Here is a 25,892-nt window from a genome sequence, read left to right on the forward strand (position 1 = left end):
TCTTCAGATGTGTGTGCAATGCTATAAGGTACTCAAAATGTCAGGAGAGTGTGTTGCTATTGACTGAATTAATTTCCTCCAGAAATAAAAGACAACTGTAAACAATCTGTTACTTCCTTCTTCAGGAACAATAAGTTGTAGCAGGCATGGCAGTGGTAGAGGAGTGGAGAGAGAGAGATTCCAGTTCAAAAAGTGTATTTTAATTCAAAAATAATATAAAGGAAACAAATAAAAATGGAGGAAAACAATAAAGAAATTTGTTACGTTTTGGCTTTTGACAGAAAACAGTGGCTTTACAATATGTTTCCCTGCTTATCAGTTATACAAATAAAATCTACTGGTACTTCAGAAATTGTCTACATAATTCTTTATGTTACCCAGTCATGTTTAATTTCTTGAGCCATATGAGGAGAAGCTTGGATAAATATCTATCTCCCTTATTTGTATATGATTGGAACAATACTGTATGGTGGGAAAATAAAATATTTTAGATTTATCTTCAGAGTACTTATATATACTTATATATGTCAAGTGTTCTGCCATGTTTTGTTAGAGTGCTGGGTATCGGGTATTTAACCTTGAAAACTCTGCACTTTTCCAACTTTTGCTTAACATCCTAAAAGCTAATGGGGAAAGTGGTAGCATTGTTTAAATTTACTTTGCTAAGAAGCCCAGTTGGTTGTTCACAGGTTGCAGGTGTAGTGATGGTGGAATCAAAAGAAGAACGGATAGGCCCACCCAGCTCAGCATTGTTGCAGCACCTGTTAGTATTACACTAAAATCTTCCATTCAAGATCACAGGTATTAGGCATGTATACCAACAGAGACTGTAAAGCCCCAAACAGGCCAGCTCTGTTGGAGTTGCTCGTCCCACAACCTGCAATCAACTAGCCTTGTCAAAAACCCAGTAGACATTCATGGCTTAGACTGAGCAGGGAGCCAAGACATCAGGTAAGGAAATATTATCCCAATCTAGTTTGACAGAAATAGGTTTTAAATGGTCAGTGATTGCCACAAAGAACTCTGCCTAGTAAGCATTTTCCCAAATACACATACCTACACACACACCAGCCACATATGCTTTTACAGATAAAGAACAGAACTTGGAAATGTTAGTTTGGGATGTTCCAGTTCCTAGAAATCCACAGCCAGCATGGCCACTGACCAGATTGACTTCAGAATTCTGGAGATTGAAGCCCCTGCCCTCAAAACATGCCCAACCTCTGAGGAGATGATGTATACGTTCCCACAGTGTAGTCATGTTCATTTGAGTGCAAGAAAAACAAGAAGAATCCTTTGGCGCTGTGAAGATTTAACACTACTATTATGATATTTGCATGTTATACACACAGGGGGACAAAGTGGGTCATACTAAAGGAGTAGGCCAGTGATGGCGAACCTATGGCATGCATGCCAGAGGTGGCACTCAGAGCCCTCTCTGTGGGCACATGTGCCGTTGCCCCAGCACAGAGTTTGCCAGAGTGTGTTAATAGAAAGCCAGGGGGACATGGCACTTTGCAATAAATAAGTGGGTTTTGGGTTACAGTTTGTGCACTTGGCCTCTAAAAGGTTCACCATCAGTGGAGTAGGCCATGAAAATCATGCGTTATGCTTCCACATGTGCATTGTTACGTTGGACAAGCTTCTGTGAGAATGAGGTTTCAGACAAGCATTTTCAGGTTTGTTTTTTTTTCTCACAGGTTGATCATTGTCTAAGCTACTGAGATACCCTTTCTTGAACTAAGTAACCTTTGGAAGATCAAATGTAGCAAGATTATTTGGCCTCCTACCAAAGAAGGGTACAGTGTTATAAACCAATCATTTTGTGTATATAGAAGGAGGAACTTTCAACCTCATAAAGACCTAACTAGCACTTTGCAAGGCTCAGTAAATTTGCACAGTATATCATCTGAAACGCTTTGCTATCAAGAATCATGGAAACAATGCTTGTGAATATCAAGAAATGGGTAGAAGAAAACAGAGCTGCTTTTCTGCCTCCAGTATGCAATAAGCTTATGTAAGTAAATGGTATTCCTTTAGTTTCCTACCCAATCTTCTATGTAAATATTAAAATGTCTATTGTAAAGCTCTGTGCTAATGCAAGAGTAAAATACTTCTCTTCAATGTCCTTCTCTTTGGCCATGAACATTTTTTACAAGACTGAAACAAACAAGCTTCATAGCCACCTGCAGGTATAAGGTTCCAATTGTCAAAAACACATACTCAATAATTCTTGATTGAGAATGTTTTCTACAAGTAGTTGAAAAAATAATTCTTAAAGGACCTTTGTATTACAAGTCACATGAACAGATGATGCTCCTGGATTCTGTGTGTTTCTGTCTACGGATTGTCTGCTTGTTGTTGTTGTTTACATCTTAAAATAATGTCCAGGTTTACAAGTATATATCTGCATGACACAATGCATTTGTTCAGCTACCATGACTCTAACCGATTAAATCTTGGGTTTTACAGTTTAGTAAAGAAGTTTGAGTTCTCTGTAGATAGACTTTAGAGTTCGATAGGAGATAATTCTATGTCTCTCACCAAAGGACAAATCCCAGGTTTTGATAGGATAGAGTCATGGTATGAAAGTGGTATAAGTATATAGTGCAGATACTCTACAAGAATTAAGTTGCAACACTAGAAAATATAATGAACTGTTTCAGTTATCAAGGTGGGAATCTAGTCAAATTAGAGGAAATTTTTAAAAAGAAGGATTTGAACACTTTGTAGCAATCTTTGAATTGTATTCTATGCAGTAGAAGTATGCATTAAGGAGCCTTGGTGGTGTGGTGCTTGAATGCCTGTACTGCATCCACTCATCCCAAAACCACAAGGTTGTGAGTTCAATCCCAGCCAGGGGCTCAGGGTCGAATCAGCCTGGTATCCTTCTGAAATGAGTAACCAGCTTCTTGGGGGCAATTCACTTACACATTGTAAATGGCTTAGCAAGTGCTTAAGTGCGCTGATAAGCAGTACAGAAATGTACTTCCTACTTGCTATGGCTATGAAGTAACATACATGTCCTTCTCATAGCTCTCCACTCCAATTTAGGAAATATATATTTTATGGCTGCTTGCCAACCATTCTATTTGAATGATTATTGGAATAGTCCAGGATGGTTGATGATTATCTCAGCAATGGAAAAAGAGGTAATACTGAGCAGAAGAGAGAGAATGTTTGTTTGAAAGGCCAAATCATATTGGACTGCATTTCAGATTGGAGGGAAGTCATGAGCAGGATGTTGAGGGTTCTGTCCTGATGCTATCACTCTTTAACAGTTTTATCAATGTCTTAGATGATGGGACAGAAGGAATCCTTATCAAGTTTGCAGAAAATAAAAAACTGGGTGGGGTAGCTAACACACTGGTAGATAAGCAAATAATTCAAAAGAATCTTGATAAACTAGAAAATTGGGCTGAAACTAATACAATGAAATTCAACAAAAAGAATTGCAAAATTCTATACTGTGGCCACAAAAACCAAATGCACAGTATAGGAGGGGGAATTCTTGATTTAGCAAATATACACGTGAAAAGGGCCTTGGGATTATTATTCATCATAAACTGTACGTAAAACAGTAGTGTGATATTGCAGAAAGGAAAGCAAATAATAGTTTAGCCTGCATTAATGGAAACTTAGGCCCGGTACAGACCGGTGCTTTGTGCTGGCCTGGGGCTGAAATTAAGGTTAGGTAGGGCTGGGCATCCACATATGCCCAGGTCTACTATTGGTGTGCGGGAGCCATCTTGATGCGCCCCCATCCACACAGTGTGTGTGATGATGATGTCTGCATGGCACAGCACCCAAACAGCGCCACACCGCACAGATGTCATGATTGCACCAATGGTACCCCATGCGTGGCGTAAAAAGAACCTGCTGGGAGCGGGTTCTTTTTAGGCCTCCTGGAGGCCACACCATTTATCTGCTGTGGCCTCCATACTTAGTTTCCACACTTAGTTTCCAAGACCAGAGAAGTAATAATGCCAATATTTTCTATGCTAGTCAGGCCTCATCTGGAATAATGCATTCAATTCTGGGCACTTTTTAAGGAAGGATATAAGAATGGGTTCAGAGAAAGGTATCAAGGACAATAAGAGGTATGGAGAACAAAACATATGAGACAAGACTTGAGGAAGTTGGTATGTTCAGCCTTTTAAAGAAAAGGCCAGAGGCGTGACATGATAGAATATCTCTCCTTAAATATCTAAACAATTGTCACTGAGAGGAGGGTATATGTTTGTTCTCTGCAATCTAGAGGGTAGGACCAGGTCTACTGGTTTTAAGTTACAGCAGAACAGAATTTGACTGAGCAGTAGATGGAAATTCTTGGCAATAAGAGTAGTTCAGCAATGGAACCAATTACCTGTCTTCAAAAAGAGGTTGAACAGCTACCTGCTGAGGATGCTTGAGTTAAGTTCCTGCTTTGAGTTGCGAGGGTGAGTTGCGAGGGTAATTTTTTGGAATTAAAAAAAAATCAAGTTGTGGATGGTTGAATCTGTGGATGCAGAATCTGTGGATCTGGAGGGCTGACTATATAACAAAAATCTCTACTTTGCCAAGCTTTTGTAATTTCATAATTTTTAACATCTGATTTATATTTTATGTCAGTTTTTTATACTTTTCTGGTTATACTGTTTATTTACTTTAAAAACATTTAATTGTTGTGTACTATTCTTTGTATTAAAAAAAAGAATGACAATGTACAAATTGTTTAAATGAGCTCTTTCAAAGATATGGGTTAAAAAATTTCTGCAGGCATCGCCATCAGCTCAATGTAATGTTTGTTGGAGGGCCAAATCAAAGGAAGGATTATCATATTGAAGAAGGAGAAGAGGTAACTCATTAAGTTCTTAATTTTTTAGCTTTGATTTACTTTCCAGATAAGCATAAAGTTCAGAGGAGTGTTTCTCTTCCTTAGACTATTAGAATAGTGTTTTTGCACAAATAGTGTGTTTCCTTAGTGGCACACCATCCATGAGTGCCTCTCCAATGTGCTCTCTTCCAGCTGTTTACTACAAGTTCACATTATCCCTAGACAACATGGCTCAAAGATTGCTAAAGAGATGAGGATTGTAGTCAAACACATTTGGAAGGCTCTGGATCAGGAAAGTTGATCCATAATGGTAATTTCTTTCCTTTTGTCTCTACCTCATCTCCACCATTCTCTCACCCAGGGTTGGGGGGGGGGGTTCCCAGCAAACAATGGAACAGGCACAAATCCTCTTTGCATATCTTCCCGCCCTGAGGCCTTGCTATTCAACAATAGAACAATACAGATTAACATGGAAGTCACTCCTCCCAATCCAGGGTCATACAGTATATATATATACCCCACTCACTTCCATGCCAACATTCTCTAAAGATGCCAGCCACAGATGCTGGTGAAACGTCAGAAACAAACACTTCTAGAACATTGCCATATATCCCGAAAAACCCACAAAAATCTATGGATGCTGGCCATGAGAGCCTTTGACTTCACAGTCTGCCTAAGGCTAGTTTGTGGAAGCAACTTGACTGGATATTATCTCACATTCTGTAACCTGTCTTTCTCCTAACAAGATACATGCATATTTAAGTGCCAAAGACGGGTCTTACCGCACACTCACCCATGACTGGGCATATGGAGCCCATCTGCTGCCTGGGCTTATCCCATGGGTTTTCAAGGATGGGAAATGGAAAATCCCATTTTTGAAAAGCCATGGAATAAGCTTGGGTTGCAGATGGGCCGCATACACCTGGCCAAGGGTGAATATGGTAAGACCCATCTTCGGCACTTAAACACGCATGTGTACCATCAAGAGAAAGATGGGACACAGTGTGTGCGCTAATCTCCTCTGTTTCTTTGCCTGCATTCCTATGTCCAGACTCCTGTCACCAGACTTTAGACATACAGTAAATAGACCAAGTCTATGGAAGCTTATCCTACAACCTCTTTCACATAGTTAAATCTCAAAGGTGCTACAAGATCTCTTTGCAATCTGTGTTGTTGTATAATTTGTTGTTAATTATTACACATTCATAATTGTGGTCTCATATTATTAAAAGAACAAAACTTTTTTCAAGTCAGCAGTATGTTATCCTGGATATCCAGAGTGTGAGCTGCTATATGAAAGTCATAAACATTAACACACACACACACACACACACACACACACAAAAGCAAGTCAGAAACCCACCACATCAGTGGTTCTCAAACTGTGGGGCAAGACCCCCCCTGGGGGGGGGCAAGAGTTACCCAAGGGGAGCATCAGACTTGGAGGCCCTGATTGCCTTCTTCTTCCCAAATATTTTCTGTCCTTAGAGGAGAAGAGAAAGAGGCAAGAAGGCCGCTTGGATCAAATGAATATATGCATATACATAATCATATACATCATATACATATACATAAATGTAGGAACAAAAATATACACACTAAACAAACAAAATATTTTGATTCATACACTATGTTGAAGGAGGGCAAAGTGCACATGTAGGTGTAAAGAGTGTCAGAAGGGCAAAAAGTCTGAGAACCATTGCCCTACCTGGTTAGCCTACAATTTTTCATATATCCTGTAGGTGTCACTGCATCTCCTTGTAATTGAATTGGTTTTAAAAATTATGTTAAAAATGCAGTTTAATACAGTAATAAAAGATAAATGTAAAATTAATTTAAATGTTATATTGACACTGCTTATTTGTAATAAATACAGGGTTTTAATAGCTACAGAAATTAATTCCTAGACTGAATTAATTTCAATATGAACAGGTCAATCCTTTTATGAATTTTTTTATAAGCAGAAAAATGCAGTCCTGTTTTAGGACTGAAATTTGCAAAGTACCAGCTTCATTTGATTGCATTTGGCATACCTTGTAATTCCACCAGTATTCTCACCATGTCCAAGTTTCACACAATGTTGTGAGTCTCCATCCACTTTCTACACAGACATTTAAGTAGGTTTCGTAGGCACTTTTCTTAATGTAGATATTTTATTATCCTGTTCCCCCTAAATTTAGATCTATTTTTCTCATTACTGAAAGCACATTTGTGCACATTTTTAAACATTTCATTTTTTCCAGTTATCAAAATTCACTTCCATATAATTTGAGAAGAAGAACAAAAAATTAGGTTCTGCAAGGGAGGAGGGTGAAGGTATCCAGAGATGCTTCTTTTTTTCCACATTACAAAAAAAGCAACTAGGCTGGCTGGGCATTTTGGTAAGAAAACAGCCTGAGATAAAAGGCATCTCACCCCAATTCTTTTGTTGCATTGTGAAGGCTGCAGTTTCCTTTTTTTAATTTTTGTTTTGAGAATGTGGTATTCAGAAAGTGTCTGAAGAAAAACATTCACCCAGCATCATATTGTGTAGGACTGATGTTGCATACCTTCAAGTACTTTCTGACTTACAGTGACCCTAAGGCAAACTTATCATGGGGTTTTCCTGGCAAGATTTGTTCAGAGGGGGGTTGCCTTTACCTTCCTCTAAGGCTGAGAGAGTATGATTTGCCCAAGGTAATCCAGTGGGCTTCTGTGGCTGAGTGGGCATTCAAACCTGGTCTCCAGAGTCATAGTCCAGTGCTGAAACCACTACACCACAATGGCTCTAATTTTACATGTTACAGCAGGTTTTCCCCCACCCAAAGTTCGTGTAAGAAAAGAAAACAAGGAACACACGTGATCAGGTGTTGGCATTGAATAATCATGTTTATTTATTCCCTAGTTATGGTAGTGAAGGAAGAAGGGAGGGGAAAAAAGGAAAGTGAAACTCTGTATGGAATGCAATTGTTTTATTTATTTGTTTATTATTTATTATAAAGTTTTAAACCATTCTTGATATCAGGGTGACTGCCGTTCCTCTCTCCCTGAGGCAAGGGTAGCGGCAGATGGGATGGAGCGAAGAACCTCTTGACAGTAAGAGCTGTTTGACAGTGGAACACACTCCCTCAGAGAGTTATTGAGTCGCCTTTTTTGGAGGTCTTTAAACAGAGGCTGGATGGCCATCTGTTGAGGATGCTTTGATTGTGAGTTCCTGCATGGCAGAAGGTTGGACTGGATGGCCCTTGTGGTCTCTTCCAACTCTATGATTCTGTGAGGACCTGTCATCTGCTTCTGGACTTAAGCATGACGGAGCTGTGTCTGCCTCTTCTTACAAGGGCAATGGCAGTAGGAATGGAAGGTGTTGGAATGGTTACCTTTTACCTTTCCCATTTCTGAAAAATTTCTCAGCAAATTATTTTAATTACAATACTTTAAAAAGACACATCTGAAAGCCTATCAAATAAAAAAGTCTTTGCCTTCTGCCAGAAAGACACTATCGAAGGTGTCCATCTAGCCTCTCTACAAAGGAAATTCTAGACATAACTTCCAAAGGGCAAACATCCAGCCATTTGCAAGGAAATTAGTGGGATGCCCCCCACATGAATTTTGCATATACCATCTAACCTAGCTTTTAAGTCAGATCATCTCAAATATATCTTCCAAATTTGATGGACATCTGTCCAGTTATTTGCAGGTGAGATGATAACAAGTATACAGATAGAAACAGTTTTATTTATATGAAAGATTACATAGAATGCAGGGATGCAATGTGGATGTTCAAGTTCATATTACATATGATGCTTCCATGTTATTAAACTGAGCCAAGAAACTTGCTGATGATTTTGCAGTCTCCCAGAAGGGATTGTGTGAGAATGACAGGCTAGAGGTGCACAAGGCATATTCACATGTATTTTTCATTGCCTTTTTCTTCCCTCCCCACCTCCTCATCCTGTAGTTATTTTACCAGCTGGAGGGAGACATGTGCCTGAAGATAATAGAAAATGGAAAACACAAGGATATTCACATTAAAGAAGGAGAGGTAAATACAGGTTTGAATCTATATGTATTTACAGGGATAGTATTTGGATGGTTGGGAAAGAATTGCACATATATAATGGGGATTGGTTGTTGCTGAAAAGACATCACATTCTTAGCACTGACTTGTGGCTTGGCTGTTCATTTGCTAGATGTTGTGTAGCAAACAAACATAACCTTGGATACACACATAGCTCTTCCCTGCTCATGAATATAACCTCTTGAGAATCTAGTCTTATTTTATAGGTCTGGCAGTTCAGTAGCAGCCACACTTTTAAAAAAATTTCAGCAGCATACCCTGCAAACAGAAAGTAAAACTTAAAACCGCTCTACAAAATATGAATTACCAGTGAGTAGAGACTTTAAAGATGCTTTTAGTCTCATTTCTTTCCTGATAGAAGAATACTTTTGAAACACATTAAAATACTCTTTAAAAACTCCTAAAAGCAGTCTAAAAACAATCCTAGCATCCCATTTTAAAACAGTTAAACAACACTAAATGCCATGCAGAACAGCACTGTTTTAGCTGCCTCAGGAAAGCCTAAAAGAGATGGGGCCAGGCTAACTTCCTTGGGTAGGGAGTTTCACAGTTGAGGCGCTAATACAGAGAAAGCCTGTTATGTGTAACCACCAAATGAAAATCACAAGGTGTTGGGACACGCAACAGGGCCTCCTCTGAAGATTTCAAATTTCTGACAAGCTCATATGGGTGGAGGTGGTCTTTCAGATATCATGGACCCAAGTCATTTAGGGCTTTGTAGGCCAACAACAGCACCTTGAATTGGGCTTGTAAGCAACTTGGAAGCCAGTGCCATTCTTGCAGGACCAGGGTAATGCAGTCTTTAAACTGCATACTTGACACCAGTCTAGCTGCGGCATTTTGCACTAACTGCAGCTTTCAAAACCTTTTCAAGAACAGCTCCACATAGAGCACTTTGCAATAGTCTAATCAGAAAGTGACTAAGGGACTATGCAAACAGCCCATTCAGGGGTAGCTCTGTGCCACCCCTGGAAGCACTGGGTTGAGAATGCAGCAGCTGCATGCCACATCCCCAACCCAGAAGCCATAAATAATAATAAATAATAAAAATTTTATTTCTATACCGCTCCTTCCAAAGATCAGGGCGGTTCACAATAAAATAACAGTACAAATGAACAACATACATCAATAAAAATACATACAGTAAGAATAAAATAACATAACTAAAAGCCCCGTTAGCCGATCCTCTTGCCCTTAAAGAGGGATGGAGGTCTGGTTGGACTTTATTCGGGGAATGCAGTCTGAAATAGAAAGGTTTTCAAGTCCTTTCTAAATTGGGCCAGGGAGGTGGCCGAGTGTAGCTCTGTGGGCAGCATGTTCCAAAGGGCCGGGGCGGCGATGGAAAAAGTCCTCCTCGTAGTGGAGGTAAGCCTAGCCCCCGGTACCCTAAGTAATTGCTGCCCAGATGTTCTGAGGGTGCGGGGCGAATTATACGGGGAGAGGCGGTCCTTCAGGTATCCCGGGCCCAAGCCATTTAGGGCTTTATAGGTAATCACCAATGCCTTATATTGTGCCCGGAAGCGAATGGGCAGCCAATGGAGATCTTTTAGCACCGGTGTTATATGGCTGGCCCTGGAAGTACCAGTGACCAGCCTGGCTGCCATATTCTGCACCATTTGTAGCTTCCGGGTTTGGTATAAGGGTTGCCCCATGTAGAGTACATTGCAGAAGTCCAGTCTCGAGGTTACCAGGGCATGTACCACTGTTTCAAGGTCCCTCTGGGTCAGGTATGGGCGCAGCTGGCGAATAAGCCGAAGCTGATAGCAGGTGTTCTTGACCGTCGCATTCACCTGAGCAGTCAGGTGAAGCGACGAGTCAAGAAGCACCCCCAGACTGTGCACGGAGTCCTTCACAGGGAGCGTGACCCCGTTCAGGACAGGTGGAACCACCGCCATTCCTGGACCAGGGGAACCTATCACGAGTACCTCCGTTTTCTCTGGATTCAGCTTGAGTCGGTTTTCCCTCATCCAGCCCATTACCGACTCCAGACAGGCCACGAGAGGAGAGACGCCATCCTCAGTCACTGCATCAGTCGGAGACATAGAGAAAATTATTTGGGTGTCATCAGCGTACTGATAACCCCGCGCCCCATGTCTCCGGATGATCTCTCCCAGCGGTTTCATGTAAATGTTAAATAGCATGGGAGACAGAATGGCTCCTTGAGGGACCCCAGTTTTAAGGGCCCGCTCATCGGAGCACACGTCTCCCAGCTGCACCATCTGGGACCTCCCAGAGAGGTAGGACCGGAACCAATGGAGCACAGTGCCCCCGATTCCCACCTCTGCCAGGCGCCCCAGAAGGATACCATGGTCTATGGTATCGAAAGCCGCTGAGATGTCCAAGAGCACCAGCAGGGACACGCTTCCCCTGTCGATGCCCAGACGGAGATCATCGACCAAGGCGACCATGGCCGTCTCAACCCCGTAACCCGCCTGAAAGCCAGTTTGAAATGGGTGCAGATAATCCGTTTCGTCCAAGACCGACTGAAGCTGGATTGCAACCACCCTCTCGATCACCTTCCCCAAAAATGGCAGCAGCGAGACTGGCCGATAATTATTATGTACCAGGGGGTCGAGGGAGGGCTTTTTTAATAAAGGTTTAACAATGGCCAATTTTAAATCAGATGGAAATTGCCCTTCCCTCAAAGATGTATTAATGATCCGGCGTAACAATGAAGTTACTGCCGGTCCCCCCTGGGCCGCTAGCCACGAGGGGCAGGGATCGAGAGAGCAGGTTGTCTTCCGAACACTTCCGAGGATCTTGTCCACATCATCGGTAGTTACCAACTCAAACATGAAACATGACTCCTATTTGAGCCCTAGAAGAGGTGCCATAAAGGCTGTGGCGGGGCCTTATGATGCCCTTTGTGGGCACCGCTGTTTGGACATTGTGCACGACGGATATCATCATGGTGTGCACTGTCTGAATGGGTGCATGCCAAGATGGCAGCTAGGCGGCAGACTAGGGTTTCTGAGCATGTAAACACTCAGCCCTTGTCTAGCCTTAGTCCGTGCACAGACCGGCATAAAGTGCCAGTCTGTATTGGCCCTAAGACATGAACAACTGTGGCCAGATCTGACCCAGTTCTAATGTCTTTGCCACAGGATGGCTTCTCCACATGTGTGCAATACTAGCATTGGCTGGTCTAGTTAAATATTTAATTTTGCCTGCTTTATATCATCTGATAGGACTGAAACAGGTGGTACAGAATTCATCCCACAGTATAAAATCCAATGGGTGTCTTCTAATAGTAGAATGAACAACATGGGCTTAGTGGATTTATCCTCCTCCCTGTGCATCCCATCCCCATAGTTTGCTCTGGAAGGTTGCCAGAGGGAAGGTCCTATTGGGTATAAACAGAAGCATAGTCATTCAGTGTTGGATGCAACTTACATTTACCTTGTCTCGTTTGTAAAATTTTGATCATAAGCCTGGATTTCTCTGGCAACTATACTTGATTTTATGTATTTATTTTTCTCCAGTTTCATGGTTCTAACATGCACCTATGTCTAAACGTTTATATGGGTACAAAACAATGTCATCCTGCTCATTCAACCCAAAATCTAACAAGTACATGCAATGATGAAGAAATATAATTATCTTTGAAATCTCCTTGTGTGAGCAACATCTTTCCCTTTAGTTTATGTTACTGGAAGACAAATTATATCAGCTTCCAGTGTGTTCCACAGTGCAGAGATAACATGCTTGGCTTTTCCACTTAATTGTGTCTAACTGCAGTTATGTCTTTTAACTATAGTGGAACATTGATATATCCATATGCAATCTGTCTACTGAATCTGGGAGTTTCATTAACAGGCTGGGAAAAGCAGCAGTGAGAATGTCTACTTTGTTGGTAGTGTTAATGAGAGCATAGTTGCCAAGAAATACACATATGTCTGCAATAGCTGAGAAAAAGCAAGCTAAAACAAGAGATGATCTAAAGTGGTGGGAGGAGAGGAGAGTAAAATTCCAACTATTGTTTTCTGTACTGTTTTCTTTTTTTCTTCTCCCTCACCCCACTTTTTCTTCTGGGCAGATGTTCCTCTTACCAGCCAGGATACCACATTCTCCTCAAAGATATGAAAATACTGTGGGGTTGGTTATTGAGAGGAAACGATTAAAGACGGAAACTGATGGGCTGAGGTGAAAACATCATTTGCCTGTGTATCTGGTCCTCTTACTATAAACTACTTTGGAAATGACTGGACTGGGAAGCAGTAAACAAATTGTTTAATAAATAAATGTGATGAAGACATGGAAAGTGATGTGTGGTAGGAAATGCTATTGCTTCCACACAGAGACCTGTGTTTGCCTGTATACAAATTTTGTGCATTTTGTTTATCTAGTTCAATTCAGTGTATGAAGTTACCTGTTCCCAGTGAAATTGCTCAAGTTAGACCTAGGGATAGAATAAATATTAGGAAAAGCATTGAAAATGTGTTTCTTGAGTGTCAGGAAACCCTGTGCACAAAATAGAACTTTCTGTTCAGGAATTGTTGTTTTCTACACAAAACATGGAAATTTTGTATAGAATAACCCCAGAACTGCAAATCGTTTTCAAAAATTGTGTTTAAAAGTTCTCAAAAATATTCTCACATTAGGAAGAAAATTGCTAAAATTACATAATACTTCATCTTTAGTTAGGCCATTGATCCCTTACATTCATTATTATCATCAACCTGCATGTGAACACATGGTTCTGCTACCATATAGTTCTGTGCTAAGAGTAAACTAAATGTATTCTAATGTGAATTCAGATTCCTAAATCTGTAGTAAGTGATGAATTTTTCTATTCTTCCAAGTACAAATATTTAAATCAAGTTCAAAACATAATGTATTTGATTTTAAGACATAATACTCAATATAAAATCCAGATAGCCTACTATATGACAGAACTATTTAATAATAGATTTTTTTCCTTTGTCAGATACTATGTTGGGGAATCAGCTGATGTCCTTTTTGAAAGATGGTTTTACTGTGATGACCTTGGTACCCAACTTAGCCCAATAATGCAAGAGTAAGTCCTCTTTAATTTTGTTCACATGGAATGCAAACTGATAGAATTAATATATAATTTTTCATGGTTTTGATTGGTTTTAGTTCAGAAGTCTGATTGTAGTGTGATTTTAGTGGTTTTAATTCAGAAGTGTGATTGTAGTCTTTTACCAAAGCAGACTGGAAACCAACTGTCCCATGAATTGCATGGGGCCTTTAGGGCCTATGGAATGCATGATGAACCCTCCCCCATCCCCTGCAAGCTTTCAGAACTGTCTCAACATTTTAGCTGGGGTAAAAAGTCAGCCAACCTTCCCACTTCTTTATGCTAACAAAACGTTTAAAAGCATGCTGGAGGACATACTCCCCAATAGCCAAAACCGCTCCATACTGAGATCCCTGAAGGCAACCATGTGTGGCATGGCATTACTTGCGGTCATCAAGAATGGCGAGTATAGCATCCCAGTGTGGCCCTTCAGAGCTGAAGAGGCAGTCAAGTGGCATAGTACATGCCTCCAGGATCCAGAATATGCCATACCATATAAAACAGGCATACACAATGTGTGGTTCTTTGGATTTGGTTAGCTTGCAATTCCCATCCGGTGTAAGAAAATTCTAGGTATAGAATGTTAATTGACTCTTGGGAAAAGTGAAAAGGAACAAGAAAAAAGAATGGAATGGAGTTCCCATCGGTGGTTAGCTTGATTTCTGAACAGGAGCAGCCCAGGCAATATATCAAGTATCACTTGTAACAATCAGGTATCCATAATTACCATCTCTCAAATAGTCTACACTGTAATTCTGTTAGTATCATAAACTCTGGCAGTAGTGGGAAGGATGGGTGTTAGATATGCTTAATGTTTGTTATTTCAGATTTTTCAGCTCAAAGCAGTATCAAACTGGAGAGCCCAATCCAGGTAATATAAAATCAACAAGCACTAATTATTTTCTTTTTTTGGCTGCTGATGGAAAGACAACTAGGAGGGAGTCAGGCTAGACTCTCTCTGTGTGGAATACCATAGAATGGGATCAGCTTTCCAAAAAGTCATCCTCTCACCCATCAGGCACATAGTATTGGCCAGTCAGGTTACTTTAGCATCTGAGAAGGTGTTTCCACAGGCAATTATTGATCTCACTAACAGAAAAAATTGCACAATAGCTTCAATGACTGTTTACTTCCATTTCATTTTATCCAGAATCTGCTTCCCAAATTGCCTCATCCTGAATAAGAACAGGACCCATCCTGCAAATTAGCAGTCATCTCAATGCAAATCTCCAGAGACTTAATACTCCAATTTTCCATACTGTTCTTTCTAATGTTTGCTGAATTATTCTGCTCTGCTTTACTCATTCTGTTATAACAAGACAAGACAAGGTTGTTAGGTTGTTGCAGATTGGTTCATCGATTAAATTTTAATTCTTTTGAATTAGAATAATGTTCTAATCTTCTAAAATATAACACCGTATCAATAACATTGGGCTTAACTTTTTTGATTAGCTTTCTGATAAGCAAATGTCAATACTAACATACGAAACAAATAGGGTATATTGCTCTCTTCATCACCACCCTTTTTTCCCTTCCTGTGTTTGTAGATGAACTTTTAAAAGAAACTCCTTTCCCACTAAATGACACCAAGGTTATGAATCCCTTTTCCTTGCAAGTGTGGTTGAACAATCATCGAGAAGATCTAGTTCAGAAGAAGTCCTTGAGGCTTTTTGAGGAAAACTTTGAAACTGAGGTAAAATCATTTCATTATTCAGGCTTGATTCCCTTTCAAGTGAACACATAGTCCCCTGTTCAGAGAGAGCTCTTGTGTTTTATCTAAGGGTGCATCTACACTGTAGAAATAATGCAGTTTGACGCCACTTTAACTGCTGTGGCTCCCAGAATCCTGGGATCTGTAGTTTTGTAAGGCACTAGTATTCCTTGGCAGAGAAGGCTACAGACCTTGTAAAACTACAAACCTCAATTTCCCATAGGATGGAACTACAGCACTTAAAGGCTACATTCCTACTATGATTTAAAGTGAATTGCTGATCGGGTTATAATTGTCATTCCCATTTGAAACCGGTTCCAATCCTATTGTGATCGGTTTCAATTGCGATGGAGCAAGGCAAACGTAAAAAACCCTGTGCTTTTCTGACTCTTTCTTTGGCAGTTCTTTTGGGGGGGGGGAATGATTCCGAAGTGTGTTCAACAAGTGGGAACAACAGATCTGAATCGCATCATTCTGGAGGGGAGGGACTAATGGCAGAGGGATATCTACCATCCCTCCTCAATTTTTGGTAGATCCACCATTTCCCCCCACTCTCAGTGTTTCCTTTGTACTTGTGGCGTGACCTATGAGTGTATGATTTTTTAAAAAAAACTGATAGAAGATTCGATTAATTAATTTTGCAACTACTTGTAATTACTCAGGCGGCAAGCCAGGCAATCAGCAGCTCAGTGAGGCAAGTAGTTGCAAAACCAATGAATCAAATCTTCTATCAATTTTTTTAAATGAAAAAAAAAAATTCCAAGCCGGGCTGCCGCTTACGTCACTGATGATGTGCAGATGATTGACATGCATTTTGAAGTGGCACAAACTAGTGGGAATGACAACTGTGCCAAAAAAGAAGCGATTACAAGGGGATAATGAAAACATCCGCTTTCACAGTGGGAACGACAGTCCTTTTGGAACTGATTCACTGACATTGAGCAAAGGCAAATCGCAAACCGATTTAAATATAAGTGGGAATGGGGCCGAAGTGACATCAAACTGCATTATTTCTACAGTGTAGATGCACTGTAATGCACAAACAACCCAAGTTATTTTGATGCCCAAGATGGGAGGACAGCAAATGCTACTGCCGCTCCCACCCCAGACTCTAAAGCCCTATTACTTTGCAGAAAATTTCATGAGCTCCTCTCCCTGGAAATAAGACCAAAATTAAATTAATTAAATTAAGAAATTTAATTTACCTCACCCTAGTCAACAGCAAAACTGTTCCCATGGGAATGAATTTTCGGCACTGTCTCATTAAGCACAATCTAAACTCTAGATCACAGCTTTGAAAGGTTAGTTGGCAGGGGGTTGGACTGCATGGCAGGGGGTTGGACTGGATGGCCCTTGTGGTCTCTTCCAACTCTATGATTCTATGATTCTATGATTCTAACTATGTAGCAAGGAATTCTGGGAACTGTAGTCTAAAAGTAAGGTTTCCAAGCTCTGCTCAAGAGTCTCAACTCTTCCAACCATCTAGGAGAAACTTGCCAGCTCCTTTGCAAACAGGAGTCTTATCAAAAAGCTATACAGAAGCTTTCTATTTTTTACTAAATCCATGGTGTCCCAATACATTTGTGCAGCCTGAATTCAGCCATCAAGATTTACTAGGCAATACAAGGCCTACAGGAAGAAGCTTTGGTTACTTTGTATGAGAAGAGATTTTTGGCATAATGAAACAGTATCAAGAAGTAAAATGTGTACCAACAACAACAACAACAACAACAAAATCATCATTTATTGTCCACTCTGTTTTATGTTACACAGTCCCCTTGCATCCCACCAATGGCATTAAGAGAATTTAGGTTTGAAAGAACTGAAACAGTTTTTGTGAAGGAATAGTCAACAAGAATTTGCCAAGAAATTATTTGCTGCATCTTTAGCTCTCTTTTCCCCTTTCTCCTGTATTTGGTTCATCATCTAGCTCAGTGTTGTTAGGCAATCCCATATTGCTACCTGAGCCATGGAAATGCATTGAGTGAGCCTAGGCAAGACACATTCTTTCAGTCTAAAAGGAAGGCAGTAGCAAACTTCTTCTGAATAAATCTCACCGGCAGGTATCTGTAAATCAGAGTCAACTTGAAGGCACATAACAACAAACCCTGCATCCCCTCAACTGAAGATGGAAAGTAGATGAAACCGGGACATTTTACATGGTCACGTATGCTATCCTATTGAGCTATGGGTCCATACATGTTGGAGGAGCAATTAATACAATCTCCAGAACTGGAAAGAAATATGCAGAGTGTTTTTCTAAAGATCATTTCTAGAAATTTTTCACCCAGCTTCCAGAATGCAGTAGCTTCTGGAAGAAGATGGGGGAGAATTCATAGTGTTATACATCAAAACATTTATTCCATTACACTTCAGATTGCAAGCCTATAGTTAATGCTAAGTGCACTCATATCCCAAGAGTGGTATGAAACAAGGATAAAGGTATAATGCATTGAGTGGAAAGATCAGAAGAATAGAGGATGAGAGAATGTTAAGGTAAAAAAGAAGTATGTGCTCTATTATAGGTTTTATTTTTTACACTTTTATAGGAATTCTATTAGATGCACATTCTTCCAGTTTATGTAAAATAATGTTACATTGCAGAAAATTATTTCACAGTAACATATACTAAAAATCACAGGCATAAAAATTTATTGCGTGACTTTGGTTTGTTTCCCAGGTTATAATTTGGGGACCAGGAATAAGCAAAGAGGAAGGAAAGAATGCAGATATATGGATATGGCAGATGGTATGTAATGTTTGTTCTACGTCTCACCAACTAGGCACAGTATTGTACTGTGATCTTATCTGAAACAAATCCACAAAACCAGAAATTCAAGTAAAGAAAACTCATTCAGATTTTGATTCTTCTCTGAGGCGGCATCCACACTGCAGAAATATTCCAGTTTGACACCATAGCACAATGCTATGGAATTCTGGGATAGTAGTTTTGTAAAACATTTAAACTTCTCTATCAGAGAACTTTGGTGCCACAAGAAACTACAAATGCAAGAATTCCATAGCATGTTTAAGATGAGCTAAATAGACACACCTACCTTTTCAGGACTGTGTTGTCCCTGTGAAATGGTTCAGGAGGTAGAGTGTTCTATCCCTTTCAGTGTGGCCAGGCAATTTTAAAGGGACTTTAAAAAAAAAAAAAAAAACCTTTAAATATAAAGTAGCAAGAGAGCTGTTCTCCTATTCCTTTCTTTTTTCCTCCACTCTTCAGAAGAAGTGTGGGCACGTTCATGTGCTAGTGTTAGTGGCTTGTACAATATTCCTAGCATAGATTAGAACTAGGAACAGTGTTATATCATGAAGTAATGCCTGCTTTCAGAACAGGCAAAGCAGCAGAAAATCTCACTGGTTCAGTTTCATTAAAGGAAATCTTGACTATCTTTTATTTAAAACACCACATATTCTTAAAATATACCTTGATGATTGCTGAAAAAAATTCCTGCAGAAGAAACAGGTGATTAGGTAGTGACAGGGGTGAGCAGGAAGTGTAATGTACACATATATAATAACTCATAGATGGATTCTAAGGGTAATCCATTCATAACAGGATGCAACACATAAGATACCCATCTTTGTTGGTGAAACTGTTCCCTCTATTTATTTCTCTTCTTTAAAAAGTACAAGCCCCTCAAAAGAGGAATGGAGGAAGCAAAGCCACTTCAAAATGACACTGGAAAGAATTAAAGAAGGATAATTATCATAACATATAGGCATGATGTTCATATTCCAAAACAGGTTTCTAAGGAATCTGCTAACATTTAGATGTAAGGGATCAGATATTTATTATATACTAGGCCCCTAAACCAAAAACAGGCCACAAACCATATCTGGTTCCTAGACAAGGTTCCTGCTTTTGCACATACACCCCAAAAGCAAATAAAACCAGGAGAAAGTAAGCAGACCAATATATCTAATGGATGACTTGTAAATTACATGGAAAATGTATCTGGTTTGATGGGACCCAAGGCAGCTTCCCAAGAGGATATGTTAAAAATAAAACTTAATTTTAAAAAAAACACAATTAAAAACCTCTACATTATATGATATAAAATCATTTTAAAACCATACAAAAGTTAATAAATAAAATACATCTCAATAATAACTTCCCCTGTTTACCCATTAAAAGTCTGTTTGAACAAAAAATGTCTTTGCCTCTTGGCAAAAGGGAAACAAAGAGGGGACCAATGTAGCCTCCCAGGGAAGGGAGCACCAGAGAATGGGAGAAGTCATTGAGAAGGCTCACTCTCATGTCCTCACCAAGAGAGCGTGTGGTGGTGGCTCGACCAAGAGGAAGCCTGCCCCTGAAGATCTTAAAATTCTGGCCAGTTCATATGGGGATATATGTGTGGACCTAAGCTGTATAGGGCTTTAAAGATCATGACCAGCACTTTATGGCCTGTTACAGACAGCCAAAATAAAGCTGCTTCAAGTCACAGTGGAGGTATGGTGTTTCAATGATGCATGCGTCCTAAGAGTCCAGAAGTCACACCAAAGCCACGCTCCAGTCCTAAGAACTGGAGCGTGGCTTTGGTGTGGCTTCTGGACTCTTAGGATGCATGCATCATTGAAACACCATACCTCCACTGTGACTCGAAGCAGCTTTATTTTGGTTGTCTGTAACAGGCCCATATGTCTAAGCAACATCAGCATGTGGTCAAGATGATAAAATTTATAAATGAGGAAAAACAAGTTAGGAAAGGCTAAAGTAGTTTGCTTTGGCCTAAGCCTACAGGGAAGGGCATGGTTTCACTCCCTCTTGTAGTCTCCCCTCCCCACTGAACTAATTGAATGTGAACTACCTTTGCACACTGATATTTATTTATTTAAATTGCATCTTTCTTTTGGAATAGAACCTAGCATGGGAAATTAGTTTGAACACATCAAAATGGAAGAAAGTGAAAGAAAGAGAACAGAACAAGGACATTTTAAAACCAGTTGAAAAAATGGGATGACAGAGGATTCATCAGGATTGTCCCTGGTAAACAGATAGTGGGACAGGGCAGTTAGTGGGTGCACATGAGAGAAAATGCACCTTGAATCTGACACTCTCCAGCAGCTAACATATGGATGCATACTGCCTCTGATATTGGAGGTGAATCTTACAGAATGGTCTTTCTAAGCTCATGATACTTTTGAAGTTTAGGTGGGCTTGTTTGACTAGTTCATTATGATTTCTTTTGCACTTTGTGGCTACTCTTCCTTTGTTACTGCAAATGGCAGTCTAGGAGGATTTATAAGCCTGCTTGTATTTTGCTGCCATTTCAGGAAGGCACATCTGTTGTTACGGCGAACAGTAAAACCCTGACTCTAATGAATGGAGACAGTCTTCTCATCCCAACACAGACAAAGTAAGTACCACAGACCTTCCATAGATTTTCTACTAATGACCTAATTCTCTCAGAATATAGAAAACAATAATGAGGCATAAACCTGTGTTGACTAGAGTCAGGTCAGGTTTTACCAATAGGTTGGATGAGGCAACTACCACAGAAAGGGAGAGACATATGAGGGGACAACAAGTTACTAGTTGGAAGACATGAAGGGACAATATATAGCTAGTTATTTAATTGGTTATTGTTGGTTAATGCATGGGAAGGAGAGAGATGCTTGAGTGACTTTCTGCCTCCTGTGACCAAATACCTTATGTGGTTTGAGGTTCTGTGCACCTTGAGTGGAGCAGGCAGGGAGTCCCATTGCTGTGTGTTCTGCCTCAGACAGCAATGTATCTTTGGCCAGTCCTGATTAGTTCACAAAACATATCCCATCATATATGTATTAATCTTCCAGGTGGGACAAGACTCTTTCTTGTTTTCAGTACTATACTAACAGAAAACAGAAGGGACAATGACAAACAAACATATGTGAGAGAACAGAAGATAAAAAGTCTAGAAGGACCCAAAAAGTTTATGATAGTGTGTTCTCCTCTGTACTAGATTCTAAGCAAAAGAGCAGAAAAGACCCTAAAGCAAGCTGATGCTATCCTAAACCTGTTTCTCTTTCAGGTGCCATAAGATATTCTTTTCTTTTTTTGTTGCTGCAACAGACTAACACAACTCCCTTCTGGAAACTATTATATCATTAAAACAATTGTTCAGTTTTGGATTTCCCCCCCCCTCCAGAACAGTGGTAGTGAAATGTGTTCAGTACATGTATTCAAATACTTCAGAATATCATATTCTATTTCCAATTGTATCAAAACTTTGGTCTTCTCTGCATTGTCTGGAGCAGTCTGGTGCATCCTGGCCCCACAGCTGCCCCAACCTGTTCCCATTATCTTGGCCTCCATTCTTGCACCACAGTGTCTGCATGGCTGTCTTGCTAAGCTGCCCACTATGTCCACAACTGCCATGGGTCGCTCACTTCTGAAGTCAGAATGAAACATTTAGTAATTGTCACATGCTGAACGCCTTGTTCTGAACTTAAAATGAATAACCTATGGAGGTAGCTGATGATCCAGTTAGTCCAGTGGGATGGCAGTGCAGACAGGTGCCATGGTGCAGGAATGGAGGGATTTGGATCTTCCCAGAAGATTTGGAAAGACGTGTAATTTTTGGTTTACTCCATTGCAGCCTTGTTATGACCTGGTTCTGGTGTAGAACATGCTGGATGTTATCCAGATGGTTTGCATTAGAATTTGGGTTTGGGATGTATGTCATCCAAATAGAGCAATGCCAGAATGGTGATGAAGAAAAACAGGTCTTTTGCCCCGTGCAGTATCAATTCCACTTGACACCACTTTAACTGTCATGGTTCAATTCTGTGGTCTTATGGGATTTGTAGTTTTGTGAAATGTTTAGCCTTCTCTGTCAGAGAGCACTGTTGACACAACAGGCTACATATCCAAGGATTCCATACTGTTGAGCCATGGCAGTTAAAGTGATGTCAAGCTGCATTAATTCTGCAGTGTGGCAGCAAGCTTACCTGAAAGTCAGTTTCATTTCAGTCAATTGGGGCTTACTCCTGAATAGACATAAATTCTAAAGTACCCTCAATAACATAATTAATACTTAATTAATACTGAGCTAGGAAGGAAGCAGTGATATAACTCTGGGAAGAGGCAGGGCTAACACTATGCTATGAGGGGTCTGTGCACTCCATGTGTCTGCAAGCTTCTTTTTTGTTTAGTTTGGGGTTTGGTGTGGGGCGAACTGGAGGCCTTGTACCCTTGCAACTGCTTCTGAAGTCAGTGGCATGCTGAATTTGACTCTGCAGCAGTCATTAAAGAAAATAGGAGCACAGTTTTAGCACAAAAACACAGTTCAAAGAAGTACAAAGGATGTTCTTTCCATTTCCCCCCTCCCAAATTTTGTGAGCTGCCAGATTTTGATGGCACATCTGCTGCTAGATCTGAGGTCTGACTTTGACAGCACATGGTGGAAGCATGTGGTGGAGCCTGCAGTGACTTCTTTGCACTCACTGAAATTATCCAGACCTACTCTATGCTATATTAAAAACTACCAGTTCTCCAGCTCCTGTGCCATGCTAATTCCATGTAACAAATTGCTTGAGGTCCTACATTATGTCTTGAGTTTGTTAGAGGTTACTTCATTGATGAGGAACTAACATCTGAGGTCTTGTTTGTATTAACTATGTTTGAAATAAGCCATATGTTTAATCCATCCCAGCTGCTGACAATATGTTCATTCTCAGTCAAGGCAACCTAATCTAATTATAACAAGTGAATGATTCTATGTATTTTGGCAATTTTCTGTAAAGCTGATTGCTCAATTAAACAATGCCAATTTCCCTAAACTTCTGTACTATTGTCCCTGTTATAGCAGTTATTAGTAGTGAAGTTTTGAGCAGGAGAGGGCAGTATTTGGTTATACTTTAAAAATGCTTAGCATCCTTGAAAGCTCTTGTGACAGTTTTTAAAGAGCTTGTGCTTGTGTTATATTAAGGTTATTCCAACAATGATGTCAGTATTCTTCTCTCTTTCTCTGTTTTTAAGATTTGAGTGGAAGAGATCTAAAGGATCAACTGCTCTCTACATTGTTCAGGACCCAAAGAAGAAAAGACCTTATGCCTGAGTCCTGTTGAACACAAACTATACTGATTACTTTTCTTGTTGTTGTTAACCACCTTCGAGTCAATCTCAGCTCAGGACAACCCTATGGATGAGACACCTCCAAGATTTCCTATCCCCCACTGCTCTGCTTAGATCCTATAAATTCATAATTGACTTCTTTAATAGAGTCCATCCATCTAGCATGTGGTCTTTCTCCCCTTCTACTTCCCTCCACATTTCCTACTATTATTGTTTTTTCCCAATGAGTCATGCATCTTTATGCCATGGCCAAAGTACAACAGCCTCAGTTTAATCATTTTGTCTTCCAAGGAAATTTACGACTTGTTTTGTTCTAGGACCCATTTGTTTGTCTTTTTAGCTGTCCACGTATCCTCAGCACTCTTCACCAGCACCACATCTCAAATGAGTTGATTTTCTTCTTATCCGCTTTCTTAATTTCTTAATCTACTGATGACTGCTTAATAAAATTATAATGAGAAGTGTAATATTTGTAATTTCATAAAATAAGATAAACTTCAAAAAGCCAAGTGTAGAAGATATTAATTTTTTTAAAATAAGTTATGTAACTAAACATTAAATATGTGGTGAAGTTTTGTTTGTTTGTTTTTTGTAATTAAACAGCTGAGAGATGGGCATCCGAGCAGTTATTTGCTAGCAACTCTTTAACCTACCTGACAGGATGTTTTCAGTATAACAGTAAAAAATGGTGTATCATGTTTAGCACTTTTAGCTCCTTAGATAAAAGAAGGCTTTCTCTGAAAAGTGGGCATACATGTAAAACTAAAAGTGAACTTATGTCAGCTATGGGGAATGTTTGGATGTTGAACGACTGCAGCTCCCATCAGCTCTTGTCAACATATTCAAAGGTGAAGGATGATAAGGACACGATAACATTTGGAGGGACTTGTGCACCCCAACCCAACACTATTTGTTACATTTGTTTGTTTGTTTTGTTATTTGTTAAAATACGTATATTCCAACTTTTAGCCAAAGATCTCAGGGCAGCTTGCAATAAAATTAAGTTAAAACAATAGATAATTAGGAAAGTTTAAAAGATTAATAAATATTAAATGGTTTTCCAATTTAAAAACAGTTTAAATGTGTTAAAACTATTTTAAATGGTATAACAATAAAACATGTGCATCCTAGGTAAAATCAGTTTGGCCCAAAGTTGTTGTTGTTGTTGTTGTTGTTGTTATTGTTGTTGTTGTGTGGTACCTTCAAGTCATTTCTGACTTATGGCAACCCTAAGGCCAACCTATCATGGGATTTTCATAGCAAAATTTTTTCAGTGGGAATTTGCCTTTGCCTTTTTCTGAGGATGAGAGAGTATGACTTGCCCATGGTCACCCAATGGATTTCAACAGAGTAGGGATTCAGAGTAGGGATTCAGACTCTGGTCTCTAGAGTCATATTCCAACACTTAAACCACTACACTTTGCTGATTCCCAAAGGCTTTAATAAAAAGGGAGGTTTTAACTTGGCAGCAAAATGATACTAACATTGGCACAAATCAGGTCTCCAGGAGGGAATTCCACAATAGGGGTGTCACCTCATAAAAGGCCTTCTCCTATGTCCTTCCACAATGTATTTCCCCTAATGATGGAACACAGAGGAAGTCCCATCCAATAGATTTCACTTCTTGAGCAGACATATGTGGATGCTTTCTCATATCGAGATCTCAAGCCATTTAGGGCTTTAAATGTTATTGCCAGCTTCATGAAGTCAGAAGACAAAAAATATTGGCAGCTAGCACAATTCCTTCAAAACAATTCTTTCACTGAATGGAATTCTAGTGAGCAGTCCAGCTACTACTAGTTTCCAAGTCATCTTCAAGGGCAGCCCCACATAGAGTGCATTGCAGTGGTCTAATGGGAAAATTACCAGTGCATGGAGTACTGTGGCTAAGTTATCTCTGTCCAGGAAAGAATGTAGCTGGCACACCAGTTAATAGATAGATAGACAGACCAGTTAATAGATAGATTGACAGACAGATAATGTGAAAGAAACTATCACAAGTTAGATTTAAGGTCAAAACATTTTATGTTTCAGTGTCCCACTAGGAATTATTTCTTACAATATTAAAAAACCCCTAGCTTTTTATATGCAATATGTATAATACAAAGTCAAAACTTTTGGAACAAACATGGCATCATCAACAGTACCAGGTTTAATTTTAACAGTTCACAGATTTTGATATAGTTTGAAAGCTTCCTTTTA

At 39.8% G+C, this 25,892-nt stretch overlaps 1 protein-coding gene across 1 annotated transcript; it reads left to right on the forward strand.

Moving 5' to 3' along the window:
* The first annotated feature begins 1,885 nt into the window (after positions 1 to 1,885).
* Positions 1,886 to 24,816, forward strand: LOC149310561 (3-hydroxyanthranilate 3,4-dioxygenase-like). Its single transcript, XM_089528313.1, has 10 exons — positions 1,886 to 2,017; positions 4,759 to 4,837; positions 8,754 to 8,837; positions 12,910 to 13,016; positions 13,801 to 13,890; positions 14,742 to 14,785; positions 15,462 to 15,607; positions 18,306 to 18,374; positions 20,909 to 20,991; positions 23,595 to 24,816. Exons 1-10 carry the CDS (start codon positions 1,935 to 1,937, stop codon positions 23,671 to 23,673), a joined length of 864 nt encoding a protein of 287 aa, XP_089384439.1. The 5' UTR covers positions 1,886 to 1,934; the 3' UTR covers positions 23,674 to 24,816.
* The last annotated feature ends 1,076 nt before the right edge of the window (positions 24,817 to 25,892 follow it).

The sequence above is a fragment of the Sceloporus occidentalis genome, unplaced genomic scaffold (genome assembly GCF_023333645.1).
Source record: "Sceloporus occidentalis isolate IW3139 unplaced genomic scaffold, rSceOcc1.0.p SCAF_6, whole genome shotgun sequence".
NCBI classification, from domain to species: Eukaryota; Metazoa; Chordata; class Lepidosauria; order Squamata; family Phrynosomatidae; genus Sceloporus; species Sceloporus occidentalis.

What these genes read in the sequence shown, in the direction of transcription:
- LOC149310561 (XM_089528313.1), top strand. Translation starts at nt 1,935, where the DNA reads ATGGAAACAATGCTTGTGAATATCAAGAAATGGGTAGAAGAAAACAGA. An exon ending in ACGGAAACTGATGGGCTGAG is followed by an intron (nt 13,017 to 13,800) that starts GTGAAAACATCA and finishes TTCCTTTGTCAG; the next exon opens with ATACTATGTTGGGGAATCAG. An exon ending in AACTGGAGAGCCCAATCCAG is followed by an intron (nt 14,786 to 15,461) that starts GTAATATAAAAT and finishes CTGTGTTTGTAG; the next exon opens with ATGAACTTTTAAAAGAAACT.